Source organism: Ammospiza nelsoni, chromosome 1, assembly GCF_027579445.1.
Source record: "Ammospiza nelsoni isolate bAmmNel1 chromosome 1, bAmmNel1.pri, whole genome shotgun sequence".
Classification (NCBI taxonomy): Eukaryota; Metazoa; Chordata; class Aves; order Passeriformes; family Passerellidae; genus Ammospiza; species Ammospiza nelsoni.
Genome location: NC_080633.1, coordinates 134,859,932 through 134,884,757, shown reverse-complemented (window position 1 = coordinate 134,884,757; position 24,826 = coordinate 134,859,932). Strand labels below are relative to the sequence as shown.

General features: G+C 39.9%; 1 protein-coding gene across 5 annotated transcripts; it reads left to right on the top strand.

Annotated features, from left to right (window-relative positions):
* Positions 1-2,323: 2,323 nt before the first annotated feature.
* RIPK2 (receptor interacting serine/threonine kinase 2) lies at positions 2,324-23,422 on the top strand. 5 transcript variants are annotated; one of them, XM_059475819.1, is made up of 11 exons: positions 2,324-2,548; positions 6,170-6,323; positions 7,496-7,651; positions 9,924-10,081; positions 13,079-13,128; positions 13,443-13,604; positions 14,996-15,081; positions 15,282-15,371; positions 16,200-16,305; positions 20,190-20,369; positions 21,494-23,422. In XM_059475819.1, the coding sequence occupies exons 1-11, from the start codon at positions 2,355-2,357 to the stop codon at positions 21,817-21,819; spliced, it is 1,662 nt and encodes a 553-aa protein (XP_059331802.1). In that variant the 5' UTR covers positions 2,324-2,354; the 3' UTR covers positions 21,820-23,422. The 5 variants fall into 5 exon arrangements, with proteins under 5 accessions (XP_059331802.1, XP_059331811.1, XP_059331836.1 ...); XM_059475828.1 differs by having other exon boundaries at positions 21,157-21,736; XM_059475853.1 differs by lacking the exon at positions 2,324-2,548 and adding an exon at positions 2,665-2,680.
* Positions 23,423-24,826: the final 1,404 nt, after the last annotated feature.

Sequence of the window (24,826 nt, the reverse complement as noted above, 5' to 3'; positions counted from 1 at the left end):
TCAGTCTGGAAAGTGTGTTTAATTTCAGTTGTTATTTTACTTGATCTTTACAGAGATACAAGGAATGGAAAGTGTTTTACAAGCCAGCATGGTGATGTACTGATCACATAGTAGCTAGCTGCCCTCCTAGATTTCACAGGCTGAAGGAAGACTAAGCCCACCATCATAGTTTTCACACTTTCAGAACCATTTCTTTCCAGTTTAAATTCAAGTAAATTACAGTCACAACAACACTAATCAAACCACCAAATAAATACCACACACAGAAAAAGTATCCTCTTTGCTGTGGACTTTGCTTACTCATTATCAGTGGGGACATTCAGAAAATTTCCATGTGAAAGGACGAGTCAGATCCAACTCTTAAAAATTAAAAGGATTATGTGGGGAAACTCAGCAGTTAAAATTTTCAAAGAAGTAAACCACAGGCAGCTATTTATCTGCATTATGCTATAAATACTATTTCTATCATTTAGAAACTATTTAACCAAAACTTTAGTTTTATCAAAAGTTTAGTCTACCTTAGGACCTCAGCCTCACCCCCAAGCTGCCATTAGGGTTGGAGTTAGGGTTTGGGGTGTTAAAAGGACTGCAGCTCCAGGAACACTGTACCTGGGATAGGCATGACAAGAGAAGCATGGCCCTGCTCCAACAGTCCTGCCTCCACATCCATTTTTAGAACTACAGTAATTTTCCTGGGGTTTAAGTCAGTGTACTTAACATATAAGTATACATTAAATCAACACAGCACACACTAACAAGCTGCACAAATAAGTCTTCAGTATAGTGACATTTTAATGGCAAAGACTGTAAGTATGTATTTACACAGTGGTTTTATAATGCAAGCTCATGGTAATTGTCCTTTGCATATTACTTTCTTTTGGAAACAAAATCTTCCTTATACACCAAATTTAAAATTGTATGACTAATGGTACTACCCACATGATTAATACAGAGAGGAATATGCATAATATGCAGATACCCAAAACATGCATATTGTAAACATTGCCTCAAGATTAGTTTTGGGAAACCACCTACTGTGTCTAAAGGACACAGACTAACTGAAAACTGAAAGTAGAGTAGAGTAAGTAACTAAAAACTGAAAGTAGAGTAAGTCACTGGTTGCTTTACATGGTTGCTCACACGTTCATAATGCTGACGCATTTGGAGGATATAAATAATCCAAAATACAAGACAATTGGAAAAGTCATAAAGCTAAAGTGCTAGGATCTAGATAGAGCTGAAGAGTTGTTGCCATGTCTTAAAATAAATTCTGTGAAATATTGAACATATTGTAACTTGAAAACTTGGGTCTTTTCCCTCATTCTCTGGTCCATATCCATGAGTGGGAGAAAAGAGAGGTGGAAAGCCACAGGCGCTCAGCCCCCAATCCGCACACATGGAAAGGCAAGTGAGTTGCTCTATTTACCTGTATTTCATCCTGTGGAACTGTCACTCCTTGTGGAAAGCTACAAATCTCTACCTTTAAGTTAAATTACTCTGTTAGTCTGTGAGAACTTGGTTTGGTGAACAGGCTTTATTTAGAAAAGCTTCCTGCGCAACCTTCACATAAAGATCTCATAAATACATCCGAGCATCAGCATTGGCAGCTCGCTATGAGCATGGGCAAGGATGAACTTGCACTTACTGGAAATTTCGAAATTATCTTTTTGAAATGCCGCTATCCTGAAAAATCTTCCTAGGACAAAAGCAGAGGAGATAAGCAACTGCATGAGACAAAGCTTTTCTCACTTCTCTTGAGCAATGAGTATACACCGCATGGGGCTCTGAGCAGCCTGGTCTAGTGGAAGGTGCGTCCTGTCCTGGCAGAGGGGCTGGGACTAGATGATCTTTAAGGCCCCTTCCAACCCTCATCATTCTATGATTCTACGCAGTGAGCTATTCGCCGCGGCGATCTGCGCTCGGCTTTGGCATCCTGCATCATTTTTCGAGCGCAGAACTCGCCCGCGCCCCGAACGGAGCGGGATGCCTCCTCCTGTCCAGCGCAGGGGCCGCTCCTTCTGACGGGATGGGGAACGCTCCATGCCCGGCCCGAGGGCCGCGGCCGGCCCGCCACAGCGCTCCCGCGGTGCCCGAGGGCGAGGCCCCGGCGCGGCTCTCCGGGACTCGCCGGCACCGCGCTCCCCCGGCTCGCTCCTCCCATCCCGGCTGCTCCGCCTTCCCCGACCCGCGAGCCGTGGGACGCTTTTCCGTGAGGAAGTGGCTCGTCGGTGGGGTAGAAGGAGGAGAGAAGCGCTGGCCAGGAGAGCAGGCGGGGCAGGGAGTGCGGGGGGAGCGAGGGAGTGGGGCCAGAGGAGCGGCGCTCCGGGCGCCGCCGAGCCCGGCGCAGTGCGAGCATGAGCGGCGGGGATGGCGGCGGCGGGGGCCGGGCGGGCGCTCTCAGCTACGGCCTCCCCTCCATCCCCTCCAGCAAACTCCCGGACTTGCGTTTTATCAGCCGGGGCGCTTACGGGACCGTGTCCGCCGCCCGCCACGCCGACTGGAGGGTCCCTGTGGCCCTCAAATGCCTGCAGGGGCCGCTGCTAGACAGGTAACGGGGTGGGCAGGGGGCCGCCGGCCTGGGGCATCGCCGGGGCCAGGGCCGAGCCGAGCCGCCTTTCCCTGAGGCAGCCCCCAGAAAGGGGCGAGGTGGCGGTCCAGGATGCCGGAGTGAGTTTCTGAGGTCTGTGGGTTAGATGCTGGTGTTTCGGTAGGCAGCCTTGCTTTAATTCCACGGGGAGAAGGGATTTCACGAGGATGATTCAGCTTGGGCCAAGAAAAAACACGGACCGGCCCCGGAGCTTCCTCACTCTCGATTATTGTAAAGGGCTGGTTTTGGTCTCGGTCTCTGCGACAATAAGTTGTTTCTTTTGGAGTTTTTTCCCTTCTGCACTGTGCGCCTTGAGCCCTCCTCAAGGTGAGATTGACAGAGTTTGGCTTCTTGCTGGGTCTGTTGGTTGCTAACCATTTTGCTGAGGTATCCACAGGATATTAAAGTGCAGCGATTACTGTAGATTTGGTGTTTACATAGAGAGAGGCAAATCGGGAGTATACTGTTCTATCCACTGGAGATTGCTTCTAGAAGAAACTTCTCTGAGACCACGCAAAATTATTATTTTTCTCCAGATCTCATAGTACTGAGAGAAGCTGTTTTAAAATAATAGGCTTGTAGACCCCCCTGCAAAGCTGCTGTTTTCTATGCAGCACTTGGGTTCCCCATTTTCCAGGTACCCAAGTGGCAGTGTATTACAGGAGCTGTCACTCCATGCAAGAACACAGCAAGTTGTACTTTTTCATTCGTCATTGTCTTAGTCAGTCCCCATAGTTAAAATTGTTAATGAATCAATGCAAATTTGCCTCTTCTTAGGCTGTCTGAAGCCTACCTGACTGTAAACCTGCCTCTGAGTCATATCTTGCTGTCTTCAAGCTTTTGCCTCAAGTTTCTTTGATGTAGTATTAGGCCTTTAGGTAGGACAGCTTCACCCAGAAAGGCTTCTAGTCTTGTGACTCAATATACTTGAATACAAGGCAAGTTGTTTTAAGGTCTTTCACCTCTTATTGCTCAGGTTTGTGTATACACAGGTTTTATCTCTGAAATCTTGCCAGAAGTGGAATCTCAGTTATGTTGTGTTTTCTGATAAGCTGTGGGAGGGAGGGAACTGACTGATTGGTGTTGTGGGGGATTTTTTGTTCTGGGATTTTTTTTTAATGTCTGCTTAAATCCCAGCTGGAAATACAGCATTTATCCTCAGAACACAGCTAGGAGAAAACGCCAAGGCTAATTTTAGCTTTTCAAGAATTTGGATTAGTGGGACATCTAACCTGTGAAATTATGATTAGAAGGCCAAGTGAGGTAATCAGAATAATTCAGTCACTTACCATGATGCCTTAGGTTTTAGCTTTTATATTTCTCAGATTCTGTACTGCTTTAGGATGTAATTCTGAACTTCATATTAAGGAATAGTAAGCTCTCGCTTCACAGAGAAGCTAGACAAAACAGTTCTTTTCCTAGCTTGGAACCAAGAACAACCACCCAAATTTCAGGCCCAACGGGGACTGAAGAGAGAAAAACAAAAAGGATCAGACTTCATAACCTAAAGCTATAAGTGGACAATTAACTCCAGTATGCTAATGGACCAGAACTTATAAAAGTGAGAGACCTCATGACTTGTTGTCCATTTTGTGACCATTTTCATCTTGGATGTAGCCCTGGCTGGGCTCTTGTACTGCCCAAGGTGTGTCCATTGAGGTCTTCCAATAAGTACCTGCCTTAACTCTGTCTAGCCTCTAGGTCTAGGTCAGCCTTGATAAAGCATCACCCTATGTCACACAAAGCCCAGAAATGCTGTCAGAAGACTGAAAGTTATAAAAAAACCATTATACCCGAGTCTGAGCAGCAAGTGCTTTGTTGGCTGTGCAGTAGGCAATATGAAATGCCAGTCTGTAAGTGTTGTCAGGAAAAGGGATGAGTTCATGATGCCATTAATTCCCCGAGTGGGAAGCATGTGCTGTGCATCCCAGAATATGGTATGTGACCAGCCAAAGAGCAAAGCCAGGTGGGAAGCTGTTGTGGGAATGTGCTCATTTAGGCATTACTCAGTGCCCTTTGGCACGGAGCAGACAAAGGTGAAGTGACTGACAGGCACAGGAATAGACTGCAGGATGGCGCAATTCATTTCCCAGCCACAGCTGAATCCCATGCTAATGTGCCTTCCTGTCTTGGAAAACCCCAAACTTTCTCAGGCCTAGTCATTTCTGGAGAGAGGGAGGAAGGTGTAGGGTTGTCTCTTTGATCCCATGCTTGTCTCAAAGGCTGCTTTTTTACTTCTGTCATTTCCTGGGGTTTCCTATAAGTCTTTTTCCATCACACAGATAAAAGGACCTTAATTTCATATCTGTCTAAATCAGAATTTCCTACTGCTAAGAGCTGCATGCTTTACTTCACAAGGGTTCCTCTTTTCCCCATATATCCTGACAGCCTTTTCTTTGTGAGTGCTAAACCCACCTTGATGGCTCCAGCCTGCCCTGGATGCTTTGGGGTGTGCCCTGAGCCAGCTCTCACCCTGGAGCTGTGCTGTGCACATAGCACAGTGCTCTGCTGAACACATCGTGGTGGGCATAGCCCTGGCCCCAGCACAGCCCTATTGCTTCTGAGTCAGACGGGCTCACATCCAAAGGATCAGTGTGCTATAAATGTCCTGTATTTGAATATCCTAGTCATATACTTGTACCTGTACCAGTCTCCACTAAGATATAAATGGTTTTTTCACTGAATTATGCTTTATGGTCTAACTATCCTCATTGACAACAAACCCATTTTTTTCAAGACTGTTTGAGATATAAGGCATACCATATGGTTTCTGTTTTCAGGGATGGAATCATACTCAATCTTAAATAAAACTTGACCCTCTCAAACCCACATGCTGCAAGGCCTAAATTTGTAATGATGCATCAAATCCACATTTATGAGGAGGTTTGAGGTAACAGAGTGCATCCACACAGTGAAAGTCATGCATACAAAGGCACCCATCATGAGGCTGGTCTATTCCTGCTTCCTGTGCATCTAGGGGATGTTTTTTCCATAGAGCAATTCAAAGCAGGACCTGTTTGAGGGGATAATTTATGTGAAAACAAAAGCATAGTTAATTGTTCTTTTTCCTTCATAACGGAACTTACTTTCCTTCAGAAGTCAAAAGCCTTTAGCCCCTGTATATTAGTGTACATTAGAGTCGACTAGATTTAAATGGTTGGAGAATCGTGTATTAAAATCTCCACTCTCTAGGAGATAAATATTGGGCTTGAGTGAAAAGTTGGGTTTGAAGGTGTTCAGTAAAGTGGGAGAAATGCAGCTGGTTGTTACCATTATGGTTCCAAGGAATGGTGGAAGCTGGAAGTTCTAACTTTATCCTTATTTATCGGAAACATGGATGAAATGTGTGATGGAAATAAATTTGTGTGGTACAACAAAACCAGGGAAGCTGTGTTGTCTGCATTTGCAGGTTCTGATTTGTCTTACACTGTGTTGTTCTCAAAGCAGCATGGTAGAAATCCAGTGGTGAAGATGTGGTGCATACAAGGAATTGACAGAGAATATAGTGACCCCAGCATTTGCTTGGAGTTTCATAGTACTGGTATGGTAATGCATTTTATTTGTTTGCTTGTTTTCTTTAAGCGATAGAAACCACCTTCTAAAAGAAGCAGAGATATTACACAAAGCCAGGTTTAGTTACATTCTGCCAATTTTGGGAATCTGCAACGAGCCTGAATTTCTGGGGATAGTAACAGAATACATGACCAATGGGTCATTAAACCAGCTATTGCATGGGGTAAGTAAATATGATATGATATGATATGATATTTAAATATGATACCTGGCTACTCCAAGTAGATTGCAATCTTCATACTTAATTAATATAGTAAAATATTTTATTTATAATATTTCATGCTAGAAGACAGTCAGTATCCCTAGTAGTTTTGGTGCTCAGATAGACCTTCTGTATCTCAAAACCACAACTAAACTCAGCTGACTTAATGTTGTGATATTTTTTCTTTAATGTTGTGACCTATAACAAGTTTTTATGTTGAATTATTACATACAGTTTAAAAATCTCAGTTGTTCTCTAATTAAATTCTGAAATACTTATGCTTGTTTCAGTCTGGGTTTCTGAATTACTGCCAATACAAATATTGATTTTTTTTCCATGAGTTTGGATATTTAAAAAAAAGAAAATTTTTACTTTCAATTATAGAAGCTAAATATTGCTAATATAAACAAGTATGATTATTTCTACCAGACCTTATTCTTTGAGTAACTTCTCCTGTGCTGAACTCTCAGTTGCTCCCATTAGTTTGGCCTGAGCAGTGTTGCTAAGGCAAAGCTACTGCAGTTGTGTCTCAATAGCACTAAACTCTCTTCTCTACCTTTAATCAATACACATCTCATGCCTAGAGAGCTCAATTGTGGTTTTAGTAAAGGCATTAGTGTCAATATAACTTCTGAGACCTCAGTTGAGTTTTACAACATTTTTCTTGTTGTATTATTATTTATAAAGGTAGTATTTTGTGCATAGTTTCAATACAGTTTTTTTTTTGTTCCCCGGTGTCAGCTGCAGATATGATTTTTGTCATTCTTTGTGTAGGAGTCATAAATTGTGGGTTACAAGTTTGATGCAGAAGTTCATCTGTAATTCATATTTCCATAGGAATGAGTGGTGTAGTAAATGTTCAACATCATGAACTACTATGTGAATGCTAGGGAATGGAAACATAGCACTGCATAATTATTATTTTTTTGAATAGGCTGATAATGTTTCTTTAACAGCTAATGAGTCTTAATGGACCATTACAATTTGAGCATTACAATTTTTTCAGGAGTTTGTATGTTTTAAAAGATTATTGTTTGCCCAAGTAATTTTCTTCTTCTTTTTATAAAAGAAGTCTTTGTGTGTGCTGTTAGAAGAGAGGATTATATTCTGGTTTTGTGGTTTTATCTTGGCAGAAAGATATATATCCTGACATTCCCTGGTGCCTGAGATTCCGCATTCTTTATGAAATTGCTTTGGGAGTAAACTATTTGCACAACATGAATCCTCCATTGCTGCACCATGACTTAAAAACACAGAACATTTTGTTGGATGATGAGTTTCATGTCAAGGTAGGATTATTTAATTCTTATGTTCTTCGGCATGCAGAATGAGTGAAAGTGTTTTTATTATTGTAGAGGAGGAAGGGTGAGGTTGTGGCCTTACAGAGAGGATGTAATTGTATGGTGGATTTTTATTTCTATCCTTGCAGACAGAACTTTGGAGTATTTCTTTTGGAAACTCTGTATTACTCAGTTGTGGATTTTATCTGTCTGAAAAGACCAGGAAGACAGAAGTTAGGCTGTTTCTGCTGTAGCAGTAGCTGATACTCAATAGTGGTGACACTCTTGTTTGTCGGCCTTCCAAGGCTAGCTGTATCTGGCCCTTCCTGAGAAGAAAACAGAAAGTGTTCTTGCCTGAGATGCTCTGACAAGTTACTTCTGATAGGCAGTAGGTCAAGTTCAAATGTTAATGCTCCATTTGATACTTACCATGCAATATGGACATTTCTGTTCTGTAGGGGTAGTAACAGAACATGCAGAGCAAAACTTTGAAATCTTACTATGTTTCAAGGTGGCTTTTGTGAAGCTCCTTAGAACAAGCAAACATACATGCAGAAGTATCAGTAATTACAAACTTTAATTCTGCATGTAAAAATATCACTGTCGTGGTGTGAAAAAGAGACTGAAAGTACTTCTGACAAAATGTTTAGGTGCTTCCATAATTGCAAGAGTTTTTGTTGTTTCTTGTTATTTTAAAAAGATCTGGTTTTATAACTGATAGAATATGTTACTCAAGTAAATAGAAATAAGATATTTTGCACTAAATTTATACTTGAAAAGTGAATGTTTTAGTTGCTACTGTAAATTGACTCTCTTTATGACTCCTTTGAGCAAAGATCCACTGCTGGTTTCTTCTTTCTCCACTGCACAGAAATTTTTCTTGGCAGCAAAGTGCCTCACATGACTTTGTCTCTGCTCACACCCTCAGCTGGTCATGCTTCCTCCCACTCAGTTGTGCTGGTATTGCCATCTCCCGAGCTTCCTGATAAACCTGATCAGGGAGCTAGTACAAGTCATTTTTTTATCCACTCTGTTTTTAATCCCTAACAGCTTTGGTGTGGCCTGGTGCTCTGCCTGATCATATCTGAACAGTTTCTTTGCTGAGGCACTGGAAGGGAAGAGGTGAACTCTTGCATACCTGCCCTGCCTCCTGTAAGGAGTGTCCTTGGGGTTTTAAGTGAAGCAAGATTCTCTAAGCCAGTACAGTGACAGGAAATGCAAACAAGGTTTATCATGCATGCCACACAGAAGAGATACTGCATATGTATAAAAGTCACAGCGTTTACAGGGTGCTTCTGACTGTCTCTGATCTACTGAATGAGCAAGACTTAAGACCAATTACAATGAGGAAGGCTTGATGAGAATGAGTTGTAGAGAAGAAAGGTTACTTTTCATTGTGGATTTTGACGTATGCTCTTCAGAAAGCTTGTTTCTGTTGTCTTAACTGCCTTAGTGCTTGACAGGCGTCTTTGTTGAAAATGTTTTTGCTGTTGTGCAGATGCTGGACAAGTGCAGAGCTGGTAGCTGGGTGCTTATCTCCCATGTATGCCAGACACTGCAGCTCAGTCAGCAGGGGCATTCTGCTAAGTGTCTCTCTCCTTATCCATAACCTAATCAGACATCTGGTGCCCTGGCTTATGGATGTCTGAGGATGTAAAGGGAAGTCAGTTACTTCTTCATGTAGATGCACTGTATTGTGTAGAAAGGAGCAAGGCTCCAGAGTGCACAGTAAAGAAAATATTCAGCAACTTTTTGCAGCACAGAATTTCAGAATATCAAATTTATTAATTCAGGATTAATACATAGTTTTGGGAGTGAGGTGAAGTGCCCTAAAATTGTTCTGTGAGAAGAACTGCCTTTGGATATTAGCAAGCTGACTTATGTACAACTACTGCGATTTATACTAAACTTGTGCTTTCTTCACAACCAGGGAGCTACAAGTAATCAATGATTTTTTTGTTTGCTTTTTTTATCATAAGAAAGGGATTTTCTTCATATGGCACAGCTATCTACAGCAGATTCCTCATCCATAGTGTACACGAGTCCTTCCTTAAAAGAGCAGGTTAGGGCTGTGCTATAGGTATAGCATGAGTCAGGACCTGGGAATGCTTTATGGACTGGAGTTGATGTTCCCTGTTGCTAGGAGAACCACATACTTTTTGTGTGTCAGGTTAAGAGCTTTGGGTGACCCCTTTTTTTGGGTGTATTTCAGGAATTTCTAGCAACTGTCATCAGATAAAACCGGTTTTTCTTCTCAGAACAATTGATTTGACCTTTGCAGATTGCAGATTTTGGCATGTCCAAATGGCGTGTCATATCCACATCCCAGTCCCGAAGCGAGTCCTCCTTGCCGGAAGGAGGGACAATTGTCTACATGCCACCTGAGGATTACAACCCCAGTCTGAAAACCCGGGCAAGTGTGAAACATGACATCTACAGGTAACTCCTGTTGATCTCTAGTGGGGCTTGAAATCTGAGCTCAGATATGATTCACTGAACTTAGATTTTAGCATATTCTCAGCAATTCTATTATTTTCAATGATAATATCACAGCTATATAGGCTGAATGAATTGGGAAATGAAGAATTGAGTGATAGCTGGATTTAAAGACTTTTGTGCTGTGACAAGTGTAATGCTCCAAAACTAAGCTGAGACTACAGAAATGGGTGGGGGACTAGTTTCTGTAAATGAACATACACATACAAATCAGAAAAGAAGAAAGCCATTCACACCATCAAGTTAATGTTACGCTTAAAATTTGTGTAATCAAATAACATAATTTCAGAATGTACTTGGGGGAAAGAAGAAAATGTATTTTTGGAAAGGAGGTAGATAAAAACAGGATAGTGGGGTTGGAGAAACCAGTTACAGTAATCTTGTTAAGGAATAATTTACTTTGTGAAAGTTGTGGTAGTTTTGTGTTGGCTGAGTACAAGTAGTAGAATAGTAAATAGAGTAGGGGTGACCCATGTAACAGAAGGAAATCTCTCTGAGGATATTGGAGTTAAAATAGGCTGGTCTAAAATGGTTTGGGGAGCTCAGAGATTATGTTAAGAATTGTGGGAGGAATTATCATGTGTAAAGGAAGATTGAGAAGGCATGAACTTGCCAATCACTGTGACAAAGTCATATTGTCACATCATTCTGGTGCAGTCTGCCACCTTTACCTTCACTGATCTCTGACATGGTTATATCTTGGTGAGAGATGACTCAGGCTCAGAGGGTCCTACTGACTTCCAGGGAAACCACTGTTTCCCTTAATTATCCCTTAACCCTAAGAAGTACATGAAGTTCCTTGACATCCCATCCAGATGACAACACACCTGCTTTCTTTACCCTTTGATGAGAAGATATGGATAAGGAAAACATTGAAAAGAAAACAAGGTGTATTGAGAGGAAAGAAAGGGTGACTGACAGCTTTAATGAATGGGTGGAGAGGAAGAAGACAAATATTTCTTAGAAAGAAAATAATATTTTCAGAGGAATAACAACCAAATTGGAGAAAATATAAGAACACATCAGAAGGGCATAAAAACCAGATAAATTAGGAAGGAAAGAGATTATGTGAGAGGAAAGAAGAGAGACTGAGACAACATTAGAAAGAGAGGTGTTCAAGGCAGGAAGACATGAAGGTGTAGAGACAGTGAAGAACCACCAGAAACACCACACAGGAGGTTCCATGCTCACTATGAGCAGGAGATGCTACAAAGCAGAAATAAGAAAGGAAAACAGGAATAGTGTAAAAGGGAATGCTGCAGTGTTGTAGAACTGAGAAAATAATCTTTAACTGTAGAGAGATTCCAAACTGAATGAAAGATATTGTTAAATAGCTGGATATTTTCTGGATGTCAAATTAGTTGATCATAGCTGAGTGTTGCTGAGATACTGAAGCTAACTTGTGAGAAAGGAACTTTCTTAAAGAAACAAATTATTTAAACAACAATCAATCACCTTAACTTCTACAAAAAGGATGATTTGCTATATCAATTGCATGGATTTGCCAGGAATACATCAAAAGCAGACTTTTCTAACAAGGAGGACTGCTTTTATTAAAAGCTACATAAGTAAATTTTATCACTGAAGAATGTTAAAATGTAAACAGGGTAAATAGAAAAAATTCGTTTATATGATTTGATTTTAGACATCAGTTATTTGTTTTTGCTTTATTTTTTTGAATTCTTATTTGGTAGCTGTCAAATGGTACAGTGCTTTAAGGCAGTTCATGTAACTAATGTAATTGTATGCAAAATTTGGTATTCTTAGTGATGTAGGAAGGAAGCTCAGTACATTCATACCAAGGATGGGGAGCAAGCCTTAGCAGCAGTTGATCATGGTGGTTATTTTCTGGAATGACACTGCCACAGTGCTTATAAAGACTTGGACTGAAAACATGGAAATACACCCTTGTCAGCACCTTGAGTGCATTCTGAAGTTATGGAAGCACTGAAGCTTTAGCCTGGATTGTCCTTTCTAAATCCAGAACCGGATACTTGAATGCAGTGCTGTGATTAATACTGGGATCTTTTCATGGAATAGAGCTTCATTCAGATATGGTAGAGTCTGTAAGGAAAAGTTGCAGAGAAGGACTGAGAATTCAATGCTGCTTTTATATGAAATCTGCTAACCTTATTTAAATTACAAAGTTGTTTAAAGTTACCACTTTCTAATATATCCTGATGACTGAAGTGACTAGTTTACTAAAGATGGGGCAAGTTTGTGTTCACTGAACCCCTTGCCATTCCTGTTGGTGTGAATGGAAAAGAAGGTCACTGAGTAAGCCACATGTGTGTTACACCTTGTGGCATTAGTTCAGAGTAGTCTTCCCAAGTGTCTTTTTTGGAAAGTGAATGCTGTGTGTAAGTGACATCTCTCCCTATGGAGAAGATTGCAGGTGTTGAAAGCATATATGGGGAGGGAAGAAGCTGGAGTGGGTGTCCCAAGTGCAAGTTTGTATCTTGCCTGCCTCTGTGAGGATGTGTTGGGATAGAGCTGTGGCTCAAAGCCATCCTCCCTGCTAATATCCAGCTTCCCTTGGGAATGTCAGGGAATGTCAGTCCATACTGGGAAGATGCCAGAATATTGCAGTTAGGACAGAGCAGTTGGCTCTCTGGGGCTCACTTTAATTTGTGTGCAGAGATTTAAACTCCATGTACGTAATTCACAACATATTAGCAGAGCCAAGTTGATACAGATTTGGAATAGGACTTTATATGCCATGGATTTTGTCTGTACCTAATAGTATTATTTAGTTCAAGATGAGTTCACCTGCTAGTTTTCATATATTCATGTCAACATTTTAGTTAGCTATAGTCAGTCCCAAGCTTACAGGATCATTTTACCAAAATGTTTTAAATACAATGTAAAGCTGAGTATATTGTGTTGTTAACTGTCTGTAGTCTAAAATAACATCTTCTGTACTTTTTATACTGTAAACAGCTATGCAGTTATCATATGGGAAGTGATGTCAAGGAAACAGCCATTTGAAGGTAAGACCATGTCTTCCTTTATTTTTCATGCCTTACCTAGAGGTTAAACATGAAACCTGGGGACTTAATTATAGGGGTTACTTTCTAATAACTCAACTTTTAAACTTATTGAAGAACACTTTCAAATTAGACTATATTTTTAGTATCTTTTTCAATTACAGTGTTGTTTCATAAATTAAGAATACCTTTTCCTAATCAAGAAATGTAACCTTATTATTTACATTCTGTGTGTGCAAATGGAATTACTTCTCCTATACAGTAAGGTCTTTATATTGCATATATTTCTAATGACTTCACAATGTCTGTTTTGACAGAAGTTATAAACCCCTTGCAGATAATGTACAGCGTGTCACAAGGACAGCGACTAGACTTGAGTGAGGGAAGTCTATCAATGGACATTCCTCATCGAGGGCTGATCATAAGGCTGATGGAAAGTGGATGGGCACAAAACCCTGATGAAAGACCATCCTTCTCAAGTGAGTTTACCTTGCCAGGTTTATGTTGAACATAGTACTTATAGTGCAAGACTATAGTCTTGAAAGGGAAGTGTTGAAGATGCCAGGAGATCTATGTGCTTGGTCCTGCTGCACATCATAAAGTGCTTGGCTGCTTCCTTCATGTCTGTAAATAAACTTTTACGAATGGAATTATGTGTGTGCCATAAAACCAGATTGGCTGTTGGAGTCTTTTGTATTTACCATCTCTTAATTTACTTGTAAAAAAGGAGCATGTTTTGTTTAACTACTTGTGTTTGGAGGTTTTTGTTTATTGTTGAAGATAATTTGGGGTTTTTTTAAGAGGGGATGGGAGAAGTGAAGTATAAAATGAGTACTGTGGGATTTATGAGCATCCAACCAAGACCAATGAACCACTGCACATCAGATTAGTTGTAGTGACTTCAGCTTGTATTTGCATCTCAGTGTAAATCTTTCACTGACACTTTAATTGTTGCATCTCCTTTATCAAGCAAGAACTGGATTTTTTTTCTAAGCAAAGAAATGTATCTTAATACAATATTTTCTAAAATAAAAAATAGACACATTTTGACATTTCCATATGCATTCTTGTTTTCCTATGCCAATTAACAAAAAAAAATAGTAATTTAAGTATGTGGTCATACTGAAGGGAAAATTATCTGGCCTATGTACTATAGTGTGGGCTAACTTGGATTCTCTTTTTAGTGCCATGTGTGTAGTAAGATGGTCTTTGAAAAAAAAAACCATGTTGCTTTTGCCACTACTTTACTATCATAAAAGGAAAGAAGAAGTTGCAAAACTATTGCAAAATTAGGGGAAGTGCAGCTCACTGATGGGGAACTTAAGCAATTACTGTAGCATAGGAACACAGACACACTGAGGCCAGTGTCATTTGGTTTCACTGGGTGTGATAAGTCAGTGCTTTGACTATCCCATCTTCTCTGGCCCTGCCTCATGCCTTAGGCATGTGTTCTGGATATTGCTGTGTTGGAGGTGTGTTTGTTTATTTTTCTGGTATAAATCTTTAACACCTCCTCTGGAGTGAGAAGACAGCAGCCCACTCTGAGGTCTTATGGTGTTTGGGTCCTATTCAGCTAATCAGGCGTGATGGGGCTACTTTAAAGCACAGCAAACCACCAATCTCTCCATTCCATGAGTGTGAGACTTGCATTATCCCAGGCCAGCATTATTCTGGATCTCTTGTGGTACACATTTCTTTTGGCGGTGTGAACTGTTCTAAGAGAAGCAAGCAGCTTCTGTTTTAGCAGCATAAGTGGTTTGATATGTGCCAATAGAAAAATTATTTTTGTGAATGTAAGAAAGACACTTCAGTACAGTGACAACTTGATTTCTACTTCAAACCATTCACCAAGTACTCTTGCTTTGTTCAGAATGTTTAATAGACCTGGAGCCAGTTCTGCGAACATTTGATGAAATAGCTATGCTGGAAGCAGTACTTCTCTTAAAGAGATCAAAGGTAAGTGGCTTTTGTCACAGTCAACTAACTTGAGTTGGTCAAGTTAGTTGGTGACTTTCACTTTCTAAAAGGAGTCTTATCTCCTTTGTCATTTCTTGTGAGTTTCCTTTTTCTAATCTTGTATCTCGTTGGAACATGCATTTGTGTGGGGTTGTCGTCTTACAGCAGAAATTTAATACAGGAAAATATTTCTCTTCCAGTCACTATATGAATCACAAAGTATTTACAAGAGTGGAAAGAAAGCAAATGTGGAGCAGATACCTCTAAATATACCTCTGAATCCTGAAAAGGTAAATACTTTGCGTGTTGCATTTGGAATGTCAGCATCCTGAGAGGTTAAAGGAAGTTTAAGGTGGTAAGGGGAGCTGTTCTGCACTTAGCTTCCTGTACAGTCAGGAAAGGCATAAAATGCATTACTTGAGCCAGCGTGTAACAAATGCAAAGCCATATATTTGAAGATAGAAAAGGGTGAGTATGCAGAAATTAGAAGGGCATCTAAATATGGGAAAGCTCTAAATATGGCATGGAGCTGTCCAGGGGAGGTTTAGGTTGGATATCTGGAAAAGGTTCTTCACCCAGAGGGCAAACAGGTACTGGAACTGGCTCCCTAGGGAATTCATCACAGCACCAAGCCCAGCAGAGTTTAAGTGTTTACACAGTGCCATTGGGCAAATGATTCTTGGGGTGCTCCACCAGTTGGACTTGATGATCCTTGTGGGTGTCTTCCCACTCCACATATTCTGTGAGTCTGTGATCCCCTCAAAGAGGAATGCACACAATGCCTGCCAATAGTAAGAGATTGTCTGCTACTCCTTTACACCTCTATGGAGCTTGCTTGTAAAGGGTAATATAGATTTGTATTTATATTTTGATTCCTAATGCTGTTGCTTTTGGTTCTTACTAGTAGTTAACCTTGTATAAAAAATTGCTGTCATATTTGAAAATATATAAGTATTGGGATTACATTCTTTCTTCCGATTTAGCATATCTTAATTGTGCTGTCTATTGAGCATTTAGATAGCAGGGAAAACATGGTGATGGAAAAGATCTCTGTAAAAACATTGCAACTTCATATTTGTTTAATGTGCCTGTTCAATATACACCTGGATTTCTTTCAGCCAACATATTCTAGCTCCATAGAGTGTGATGCACTTCCCCTTCGGAGCATCCCTCCAGATACATCAAAATTCAAGTCTATTCCCCAGTGTAATATCCTCTCATCAGGTGAGATACTCTTGACTTTGTGTAAATTTAAGTTGCCATTGCAGCTTTACATTCACTCTGTGACATTGCATTTGTGTAGTAGAAAATTTGGTCTCTGTATGTCAGGAAAAAAATGTCTTTTGTAAACTTTGTTCTCTGGTTAAAAAACTAGCCCTTTTAAGCTCTGATTTTCTGTTTCTGTCACCTGAGAAGTCTTTAGAGCTCACAGGTTCAGTTTTCCTATTCAGAGTTGTGAGTGCAGAGCTAACATTTTCTTGTCTCTTCAGGCTCTTGGCAGTTTAGTTAACTGGGTTTGTTTGTTTTTGTTCTTATTTGGTGTTTCTGTTTTGTTTTAACTAGTTCTGAATATAAAAAAGGCTACACATTTTAAGGCATTCTAGAAGCTGAGTAAACTCAAAGTTTCTAGTGCAAGTTTCTAGATAATTTTTAATTCAGTAAGTAAAACTGTCTTTAATAGACTGCTTTGCAAAAGTATCTGCACAGACCTTTTGTAGATGTCCCCTTTAATGAATAAAAGTTGGCAAAATTCCCTGAGAAAACTCAGTTTTGAGGTTTTGCTGATATCAGAAGCATACAATAGAACCCAGGTGGAATAGCAACACATTGTGAAACTAAAACTGCATTTAAGTTTCTTCCCTTGACAGAATGTAAACATATTTCAAAAGAATAGAGTGTTCTCTGGCATTACAGGGACCAAGGGTATGAAAGCAGACAAGACTTTTCACTTCACTGCTAAAAAAAAGGTCATCAAAAAGTATTCTGAAGTGCTGCAAAACCAGAGATCCAGAGATACTCTGGTAGAGGTAGGAGAGCACAGGCAGTTCCTGTTTCAGCTCCTGTTTGAACACATACACATTTTTCAACTTCTGCTCAGAGTACTAGAAAGGTATAAATACAGGAGGAACTTGGGTGAAAAAATTACAGGAGCCTTGAAGACTTCCAGTTACTGCAGAAAGCAAGAGCAGGGTCCTTTGGCTGTACCTCAACTTAAGCATTTATCTATACAGCATAAAAACCTCAAAGATGAAGAATAACTCATATTTACCTAGCTTAATAAGTGTGTTGTGATGAATTTTAGAACATGGAATATTACTTTGAGCATGAGCATGGACTGTAAGGGTAATTACATAAGATAATGATAAATATCAGCCTTTCTTGCTGCTGGTTCCTTTTATGAATTGTTGTGTCTGCCTGTGGAGGGAATCAATGAAAATTTATTGATTTATTGGTACAATTAATCTGATTGGTCAGCTGGTGGTTGTTTTATAGAATCATTGCTCACACTTTATTGTGTTTATGTATAGATACTATAAAGCTTGTAAAAATGGTGCCTACAAAACTCTACTGCAGAAGAGTTTGTTATTACTTTGCCAATAGCTGCAGCAGGTAGTGTTGTAGTGGGAAGCAAGACTGACATTCATCTTGCTTTTCAAACTCACCTGCAATTGTTTTAGGTGAAAATTCTATTCCAGGTAGCTGTTAGCAAGAGAGGAGTTTGGCATGGCATGAAGGCAGAAGTTAATGACTATGGAGTCTAGCTGAGTTAATGACTATAGATTCTTGTTTTTTCCATCAATACATTTAGAATACTTTTTCAGAATATTGCTTCTTCAGAGTTAAGACTTGTCTTCTAGCCTTCAGCCTTTCTTTTCAATTTTACTTTTTTTTCCCCCTTCCCTAGTGAGCTTTTCTTGGGTATTTCCTTAAACAGCTCTTTTCCCTCTTCCCATTTCATTTCTGATACAGAGTAATCCTTTAATATAGTTTGTTTTGCTAGATGAACAGGATGCACTCTTTTGAAATCCTTTTGTAAAATAAACTTCTTTATTCGTGCAATATCCTAACTAGTCCTGGTAAATGTTCTGACTTAAGTGAATTAAGGCTACGTAGTATTATGAGAGACATGACAAACTTTTTTTGTCTTCAAAATCCCCCTTACTTACTGTACCTAAGAATTTTATTTTTCCTTTCTCACAAGACCCTTCATTACAGAATAATCTACTTAGGGGTTGTTTTTATTCCTCATCTCACTTCTAATCATTTGCCCCAGCTTGAAACAGAAAGTCTTTATCTCATATTTTTCCTTCTTTTTCTATTTCTGTTACTCCATTCTTCTAGGTCATGTAGGTTCTTTTTGAGTAACTTGAGTCAATCTGGATTTTTCTGAATAACATTTGACTAACTCTCAATAGCATTTTTTTTGAGGGAGTTGTTTAGAATGGAGAAAAGGAGGCTCAGAGAGGAAATTTTGCTCCTTTGCTCTCTGCAACTACCTGAGAGAAGATTATGGCCTGGTGGGGGCCTCTTAACTGACAAGCAACAGCAGCAAGCAGTAGGCTAAGAGGAAATGCCCTGAGTTGTGCCAGGGAGGTTTAGATTGGATATTAGAAAAAATTTCTTCATGGAAAGAGTTGTCAAGCATTGGAACAGGCTGCCCAGGGAAGTGGTTGAGTCACCAGCCCTGGAGGTATTAAAGGATGTATAGACATCCTTTTGGATGGCATTCAGGACATGGGGCAGTGGTGGACTTGGCAGTGCTGGACTCAATGATCTCAGGGTCTTTCCAATGGAAACGATGGTGTGATTTTATGATTGCATTTTCTTATGCTGTGTTCACTGGTCTCATTCTCTCATACCAGTACAAACCCTGTAGTTTTGTCTTTATGTTATGAAATTAAATTTGTGCATCTAAAAATGTATACCATGCCAGCACAGCTGCTTGGGATTCTTTCCTGAAATGATCTTTCACTCACAGTGTTGTCTCCTAATCCCTTTTTCATGCTGTAGATAATATCTGCTGCTTCACAGTACATAGCTCTGCCCAACTTTCTGCCTTGTTCATGAAATAAAATACTAGTTACTATGAGTTCTAGTCCATCATTTTAAAATACTGGGAATGGAGTTTCTTCCACATTTTCCTATTCCTGCTCTGTGTACTTACAGACATATTCTTCTACAGGTCAAGAAAGAGCTGGGAATACAACTTCAGATATCCCCATTGGACAGGTAATCTCGAGTTGTCCATGGGGCTACCTCACTGTGTTTAGATGCTCATGTGAATTTTTGCATCTCTGGTTCTTGGTTAACGTCTTAGTTACTGTATCTTTATCAAGTGACACTGTGAAAGTGTAATCAGAGCTATTTGCAGAGCTAGGCACATGTCCTGTAGTTCGTTTCTCACCAGCTCTTTGTTACCTGCTCCTTGTGTTATTGCAACTGCTGCTTTCATATCCATCACCATTTCCACTATAAAAAATTGTAAAGCTAGAAACTGTTCAACTTCCCCCCAATAGAAATCCTTTTTACTTTTCTTTGCAAAAGTTTACATGAAGCTTTCATGAAGTCATATCCTGTTTTGATGGACTACAAAAAGCTTCCATTGGCCTCCCACTGAATGTTACCTTCTCCCACTGCTCTTCATGTCCTTTTCCCCCATCTGAATCTTTATTTTAATATTTTCATCTTTGTTACATTGCCAAACTTCATCAAAATAAATTAGTCTGCTTTCCTGCTGACTTTTAGTGACCTTTCCAAATACTCAAAGGATTTATTTTATTCTTCTAGTCCCTATGAAGAGCTTTTTTGTTGAAGTTCACATCTACCAGATTTATACTCCCATATACTCCTATTTCTTTAAAATAAAGCAGGACCCCATAACATAGTCAAGCCTTGGTAAAATACGAGGGACATAATGTATCCAGAATTTGAGTATAAGGACTAATCTGTTGCATATGATATAAAAGTAGTTGGTTTATGACTTCTGTGAAACTGCTCTAAGTAGTCTCCGATGGGAGTATTTTATTTGTACACAGAAGTAATACAGCTTGTTCTTTTTCTCTTTGTCTTTTTTTGTCTTTTTTTTTTTTTTTTTTTTTTTGTCTAAGATGGAAATTCTGGATGTCTACACTCTCTTAGCAGCCAGAGCACAGATGAAAATCTCTCTGTAACTCAGAGTGCCAAATTGCTTGTGCATCCATACAGTGCTGGTCTCTCACCTGCCAGGGGTATTTCAGATGCCCCAAGTTCTGCATCCCATGTGCTGCGGTCATCGCCGATTCCTCCAGGTACAGCAAACACTGTTTGACTCAACACCCACAATAAATGTTCTGACATTGAATGTCTGTCTGTATGAAATGGAAACTGGAACTGTTACCCACCAGCACATGAAAACAAAACATTGCAAATTAAGAGTGCAAAATTAAGTAATTCTGTCCTTGTAGACTTACATTACAAAGTAAGCAAAAACAGTGTAAAATGTGGCCAAGTACAGGTACCTATACCTTCTAGCTTTTTTTCTCTCCTCCTAATCAGATTCCTGCTGCCATCAGTCTTCTTTATCCCATTCCCTCTGCTCATAGTATTTCTATTTCCTACTGCAGTTGCAGTGCTACAGTCCAGCAGAACAGGAGGAAAACTTAGCTCAAACTTAGTCACTTTGTTGCCTGTCACTTCTCACTTTTTAGGCTTTCCAGTCTTCCATTTAGCAATGGTGGGGCTGAGAGAAGCAGCAACTGTGTCAGCATCTTACCTGTAATGATACTCCGTGTTAGTTGGGAGCCCACTACATTGTATTTTTATGTATCAAATACCTGTTAAAAGTTAACACAAAATTTAACAAGAGGAAACTTCAATGAGTAATTTTTCAGGTATATTTTTTGAGGGGCCACACAATAACATGCAACTTTTTAAAGATCTATTGCATCATCCCTCTCCTGAAAATATGAGAATCAACACCCTTTCACTGTGTGAAACCTCACCTTAAGAAAAATTCCAGGAAACCACAGGGATGTTTTCAGTAATCTTCAATAAAAATCCCCCTGGAAAGTGAATTTACCACCTGTCTCTTTTTAGTACCAGGTCAGGTTGAACACTGGAACAGGGTGCCCATGGAGGCTGCAGAAGTACCAACACTTGGAGATGCTCAAAATTCAGCTGGACAAGGCCCTGAGCAACCTGAGTTATCCTTGAAGTTGGCTCAGCTTTGAGCAGGCCATTACATCAGATCACTTCCTTGAGGGTCCCTTCTAACCTAAATTATTCTGTAATTCAGATAGAATAAATACTCTAACCATTAAATTTGTCAAATTGGATCATTTTAACAGGTTTTTTTCAGCTTGTTCTTTGTTCTGTGGCAATATCTGTTGACAGTTACCATCCCTTCCTTTTTTCTAATCCTTTCCAATCTCAGATTTTGTATTGGAAACCATACAAAAGAATGTAGCTCATCAGTGGATCCAAAGTAAAAGAGAAGAAATTATTGATCAGATGACTGAAGCATGTTTGAATCAATCACTGGATGCTCTTCTATCAAGATTTTTACTCATGAAAGAAGATTATGAACTTATAAGCACCAAACCTACAAGGACATCAAAAGTACGACAACTGCTTGATACTTCAGACAGCCAAGGAGAGGAATTTGCCAGAATTATAGTACAGAAGTTGAAAGATAACAAACAGCTAGGACTTCAGCCTTATCCAGATGTTGTATCTAATTCTCAAAGACTGCATCTTTAAATTTTTCTTTCTTTATGAAACCATGTGAATATTTCTTACAACATGATTCCTGTTTCTAATACAGTATTTTATTTATGTTTAGCTTTGTCTTTGCTGTGCCTTTGTAAGACTATCAGAAATGACCCTGAGTTCTTCTAGCCTGCATTTGGTCAGTAATCAATTAATAATTTGGAGTGCAATCATAAAACCAAACACTTGACAGTTGCTGACTCATTTTGTAAAAGTATTTTGTTTATACATGACAAAGAAAAACATTAAAGGTTCACCATTTTACATATTTGCTGTTTATACACATCCTTTCCTTTCATCTCACAGGATTGAGACATGTAATCTTAACATTTTTTTCTCATTCCATCTGCTCTTTCTCACAGAGGAGGGAAAAAAACACCTAGGTGCTCTTTTCCAGGGCTGTTCTGCTGTGTGTGTAATAAACTTCCTTCCTTAAGCCATGCTGATGTGCATACAGGAGAGGAGTGGTAGGTGGGAGGAAGTTTATATTGCATTTCTGCAGGATTTTTTATTGTTTTGTTTTGTTTTTCCCATTTTGTTGCCAGAGCAAGTGCCTCAGACCACAGCATAAGAAGAATTTTAGTCCAAAGAGGAGCCCAAGGGGAAGGGGGACGTTGTGCTTGTCATCTTTGTTCTGCTCAGAAGTGATATAGGAGAAAGGCTGCAGCTATAGCATTTTGCATTGTTTGGTTATAAACACTTCAGCTATTCTTGAAATCATTGTAGGATGAGATCCAGGAAGAACTTACATAAGGGCATCCTCACTTAATACCTTTTAACATTTCCTTGGTCATCTGCCTTGCCTTTGTCACCTGCCATCTTACCACCCCTTACCTTTGTCATCTGCCATAAATACTTCTCATGTCATGTTGCTAGATCAAACTTCTAACTCAATTTTATGTTTGGTATTTACATGATGAGCTGCATAAGTAGTTGGGTCTGTACAAAGATCAATCATGTCCTGCTCTGCCATGCTGGAAGTAATGTGCAGGGGTATCTTCTGCTATCACCTGCCTTAACCTCCTTTGGATCACATCTCTGCTGTTCTGTTTGTCTGAAGGATGGTAACATGTTGAGGCACAGGTGGGGCCACCTGAGAGGAAAAGGTATGTGGTATTTTTTCAGTTACTTTCACAAGACCTTAGTGACTTTATCTAGATTACTTCAAAACTAGTAAAAAATGACTAGTTTTAATTTGTCAGAACACAGCACAGGCAGATTATTTTTGCAAGCACTAATAAATAATTACAATTTCTGCTCAGGCTATTTAAAATTTGGGAAAATCCAATCTCCACAAGATTGGATGGTATTTCACCATTCATACAAGAATGGTGAAATATACCTAAATTACCACATAAAAAGGAGCAGATAAATGAAAAATCCTAAGGAATGGTTGTTTCAAAACCTATGGAGATGTGAGACCTGCCCCATTTCAATGATTCAAGCTTCAGTGTCATTAGTGGTTGCCAACAGCTTACTTTTTTCAATATCTTTATGATTTTGTGAACTGAATCACAAGAATACAATGTATAGTTTATTGAATAGGAGAGGTTTAATTTTTTTTTTTTTCAATAAAGAAAGTTTTTGACATAAACTGGGTATTTGCCTTTTATCCTGCTTCCCTCTGGAAGCTGAAAAATTCCCGTTAAATAGCTGAAATCAGGGCTATGGTGCAATGAGTGGCTGTGCTTTTCCCAGAGTAGACCTAATGATGTCTAGCAGGGAGAGGTCTGAGGAAAGCTGGTGCCAAAACTGTGTGTTTCACTGCACATCACATTTTAAGCCACATTGTTCATTATTATTGGTCCTTAAAATAATATTTGTGTCTTGCAAGCTGGGAAGTAAGATTTCTTCAATGTGTGTCCAAAATTGTTCATGTATTAGGAACTTTCCTGAGAACCCACTGTAAGACAGCTATGTCAAGGAAAGGAGCATCCTGCAGCTTTCAAAGTCTCCCTGTTGACTCCTGCCTGTCAGTACAGAACTAGTTTGGTTTCCCTTAATTACAATTAAATGTGGCCCTATGGAGTCACATTCAGGAATGGTGCTGTCACACTGCTGCAATCACTATGGGCTGCTCCTCTTTGTGTGCCTTCCCTGTGAGGTGGCACAGCTGCAGAAAGAGTAATTTTCTACCCCCAGCTCTGAATATATTATACCCCCATGTCTGTAAGGCCATGAACATTCCAGCCAAAACCCAGCCCTCCAAGGAAACCCTGAGGCTACCCAGTATGAAAACTCAGGCCAATCTCCCTCCTCTTTCCTTGGACCCTGATTCCCATGATGGAATACAATCATGGAATAGTTCTGGTTAGAAGGAGACAGCCCTTCTGCCATGGTCAGGGACACCTTCAGCTGGATCAGGTTGCTCAGAGCCAGTGTGACCTTGAATGTTTCCAGGGTGTCAGACACTACCACTCTGGGCAACATCAACCAGCCCTCTCCAACAACACCTCTAACACACAAATCTCCTTGAGTGAAAGGGAGGAGGAGGAGGCAGCCACAGTTGGAGCTCAAGAGATACAGACAAGGGCATAATGAGAATGATTTGGGGTCAGCATGGGGGAAGAGAGGTGGAGGTTTTGTGCTTGGCCTTCACACAGAGTAAAGGGTTTATGGAGGTGACACATGTGAGAGTCAGTATGAGCCGCAGTCTGACACTTCTGTTGTTTTACTGTTGTTTTAACAGTAGTTTGTACATTCCTCATTTCTTCATTGCAATTCCTAACAGATTTTCCTGCTTTTTCACTCCAAGGGGAAATGATGCTGATGTTTCAGACTGACAGTAAAAGCTTTTCTCTGAGTTGTAACAGCTCACTGAAAGCCTTTTAAAATGTGCACGTAGAAATGTCTTTTTATATGTAGACAGGGAAAAATAGAAACACATGAGTACACATATTATTTAGTGTTTGTTGGCATTAGATTTTGTATGGTATTTTAGCACCTTGTCACTGAGTAGTGGCTGCTCCTTGTGTTCTGCTGCCATACCTGAAGTTAA

Excerpts from the sequence above, each read along its gene's own strand:
- RIPK2 (XM_059475819.1), top strand. The coding sequence starts at position 2,355 with ATGAGCGGCGGGGATGGCGGCGGCGGGGGCCGGGCGGGCGCTCTCAGC. Across the intron at positions 15,372-16,199 it reads TACCTCTGAATCCTGAAAAG|CCAACATATTCTAGCTCCAT; the intron begins GTAAATACTTTG and ends GATTTCTTTCAG. Across the intron at positions 16,306-20,189 it reads GTGTAATATCCTCTCATCAG|ATGGAAATTCTGGATGTCTA; the intron begins GTGAGATACTCT and ends TTTTTGTCTAAG.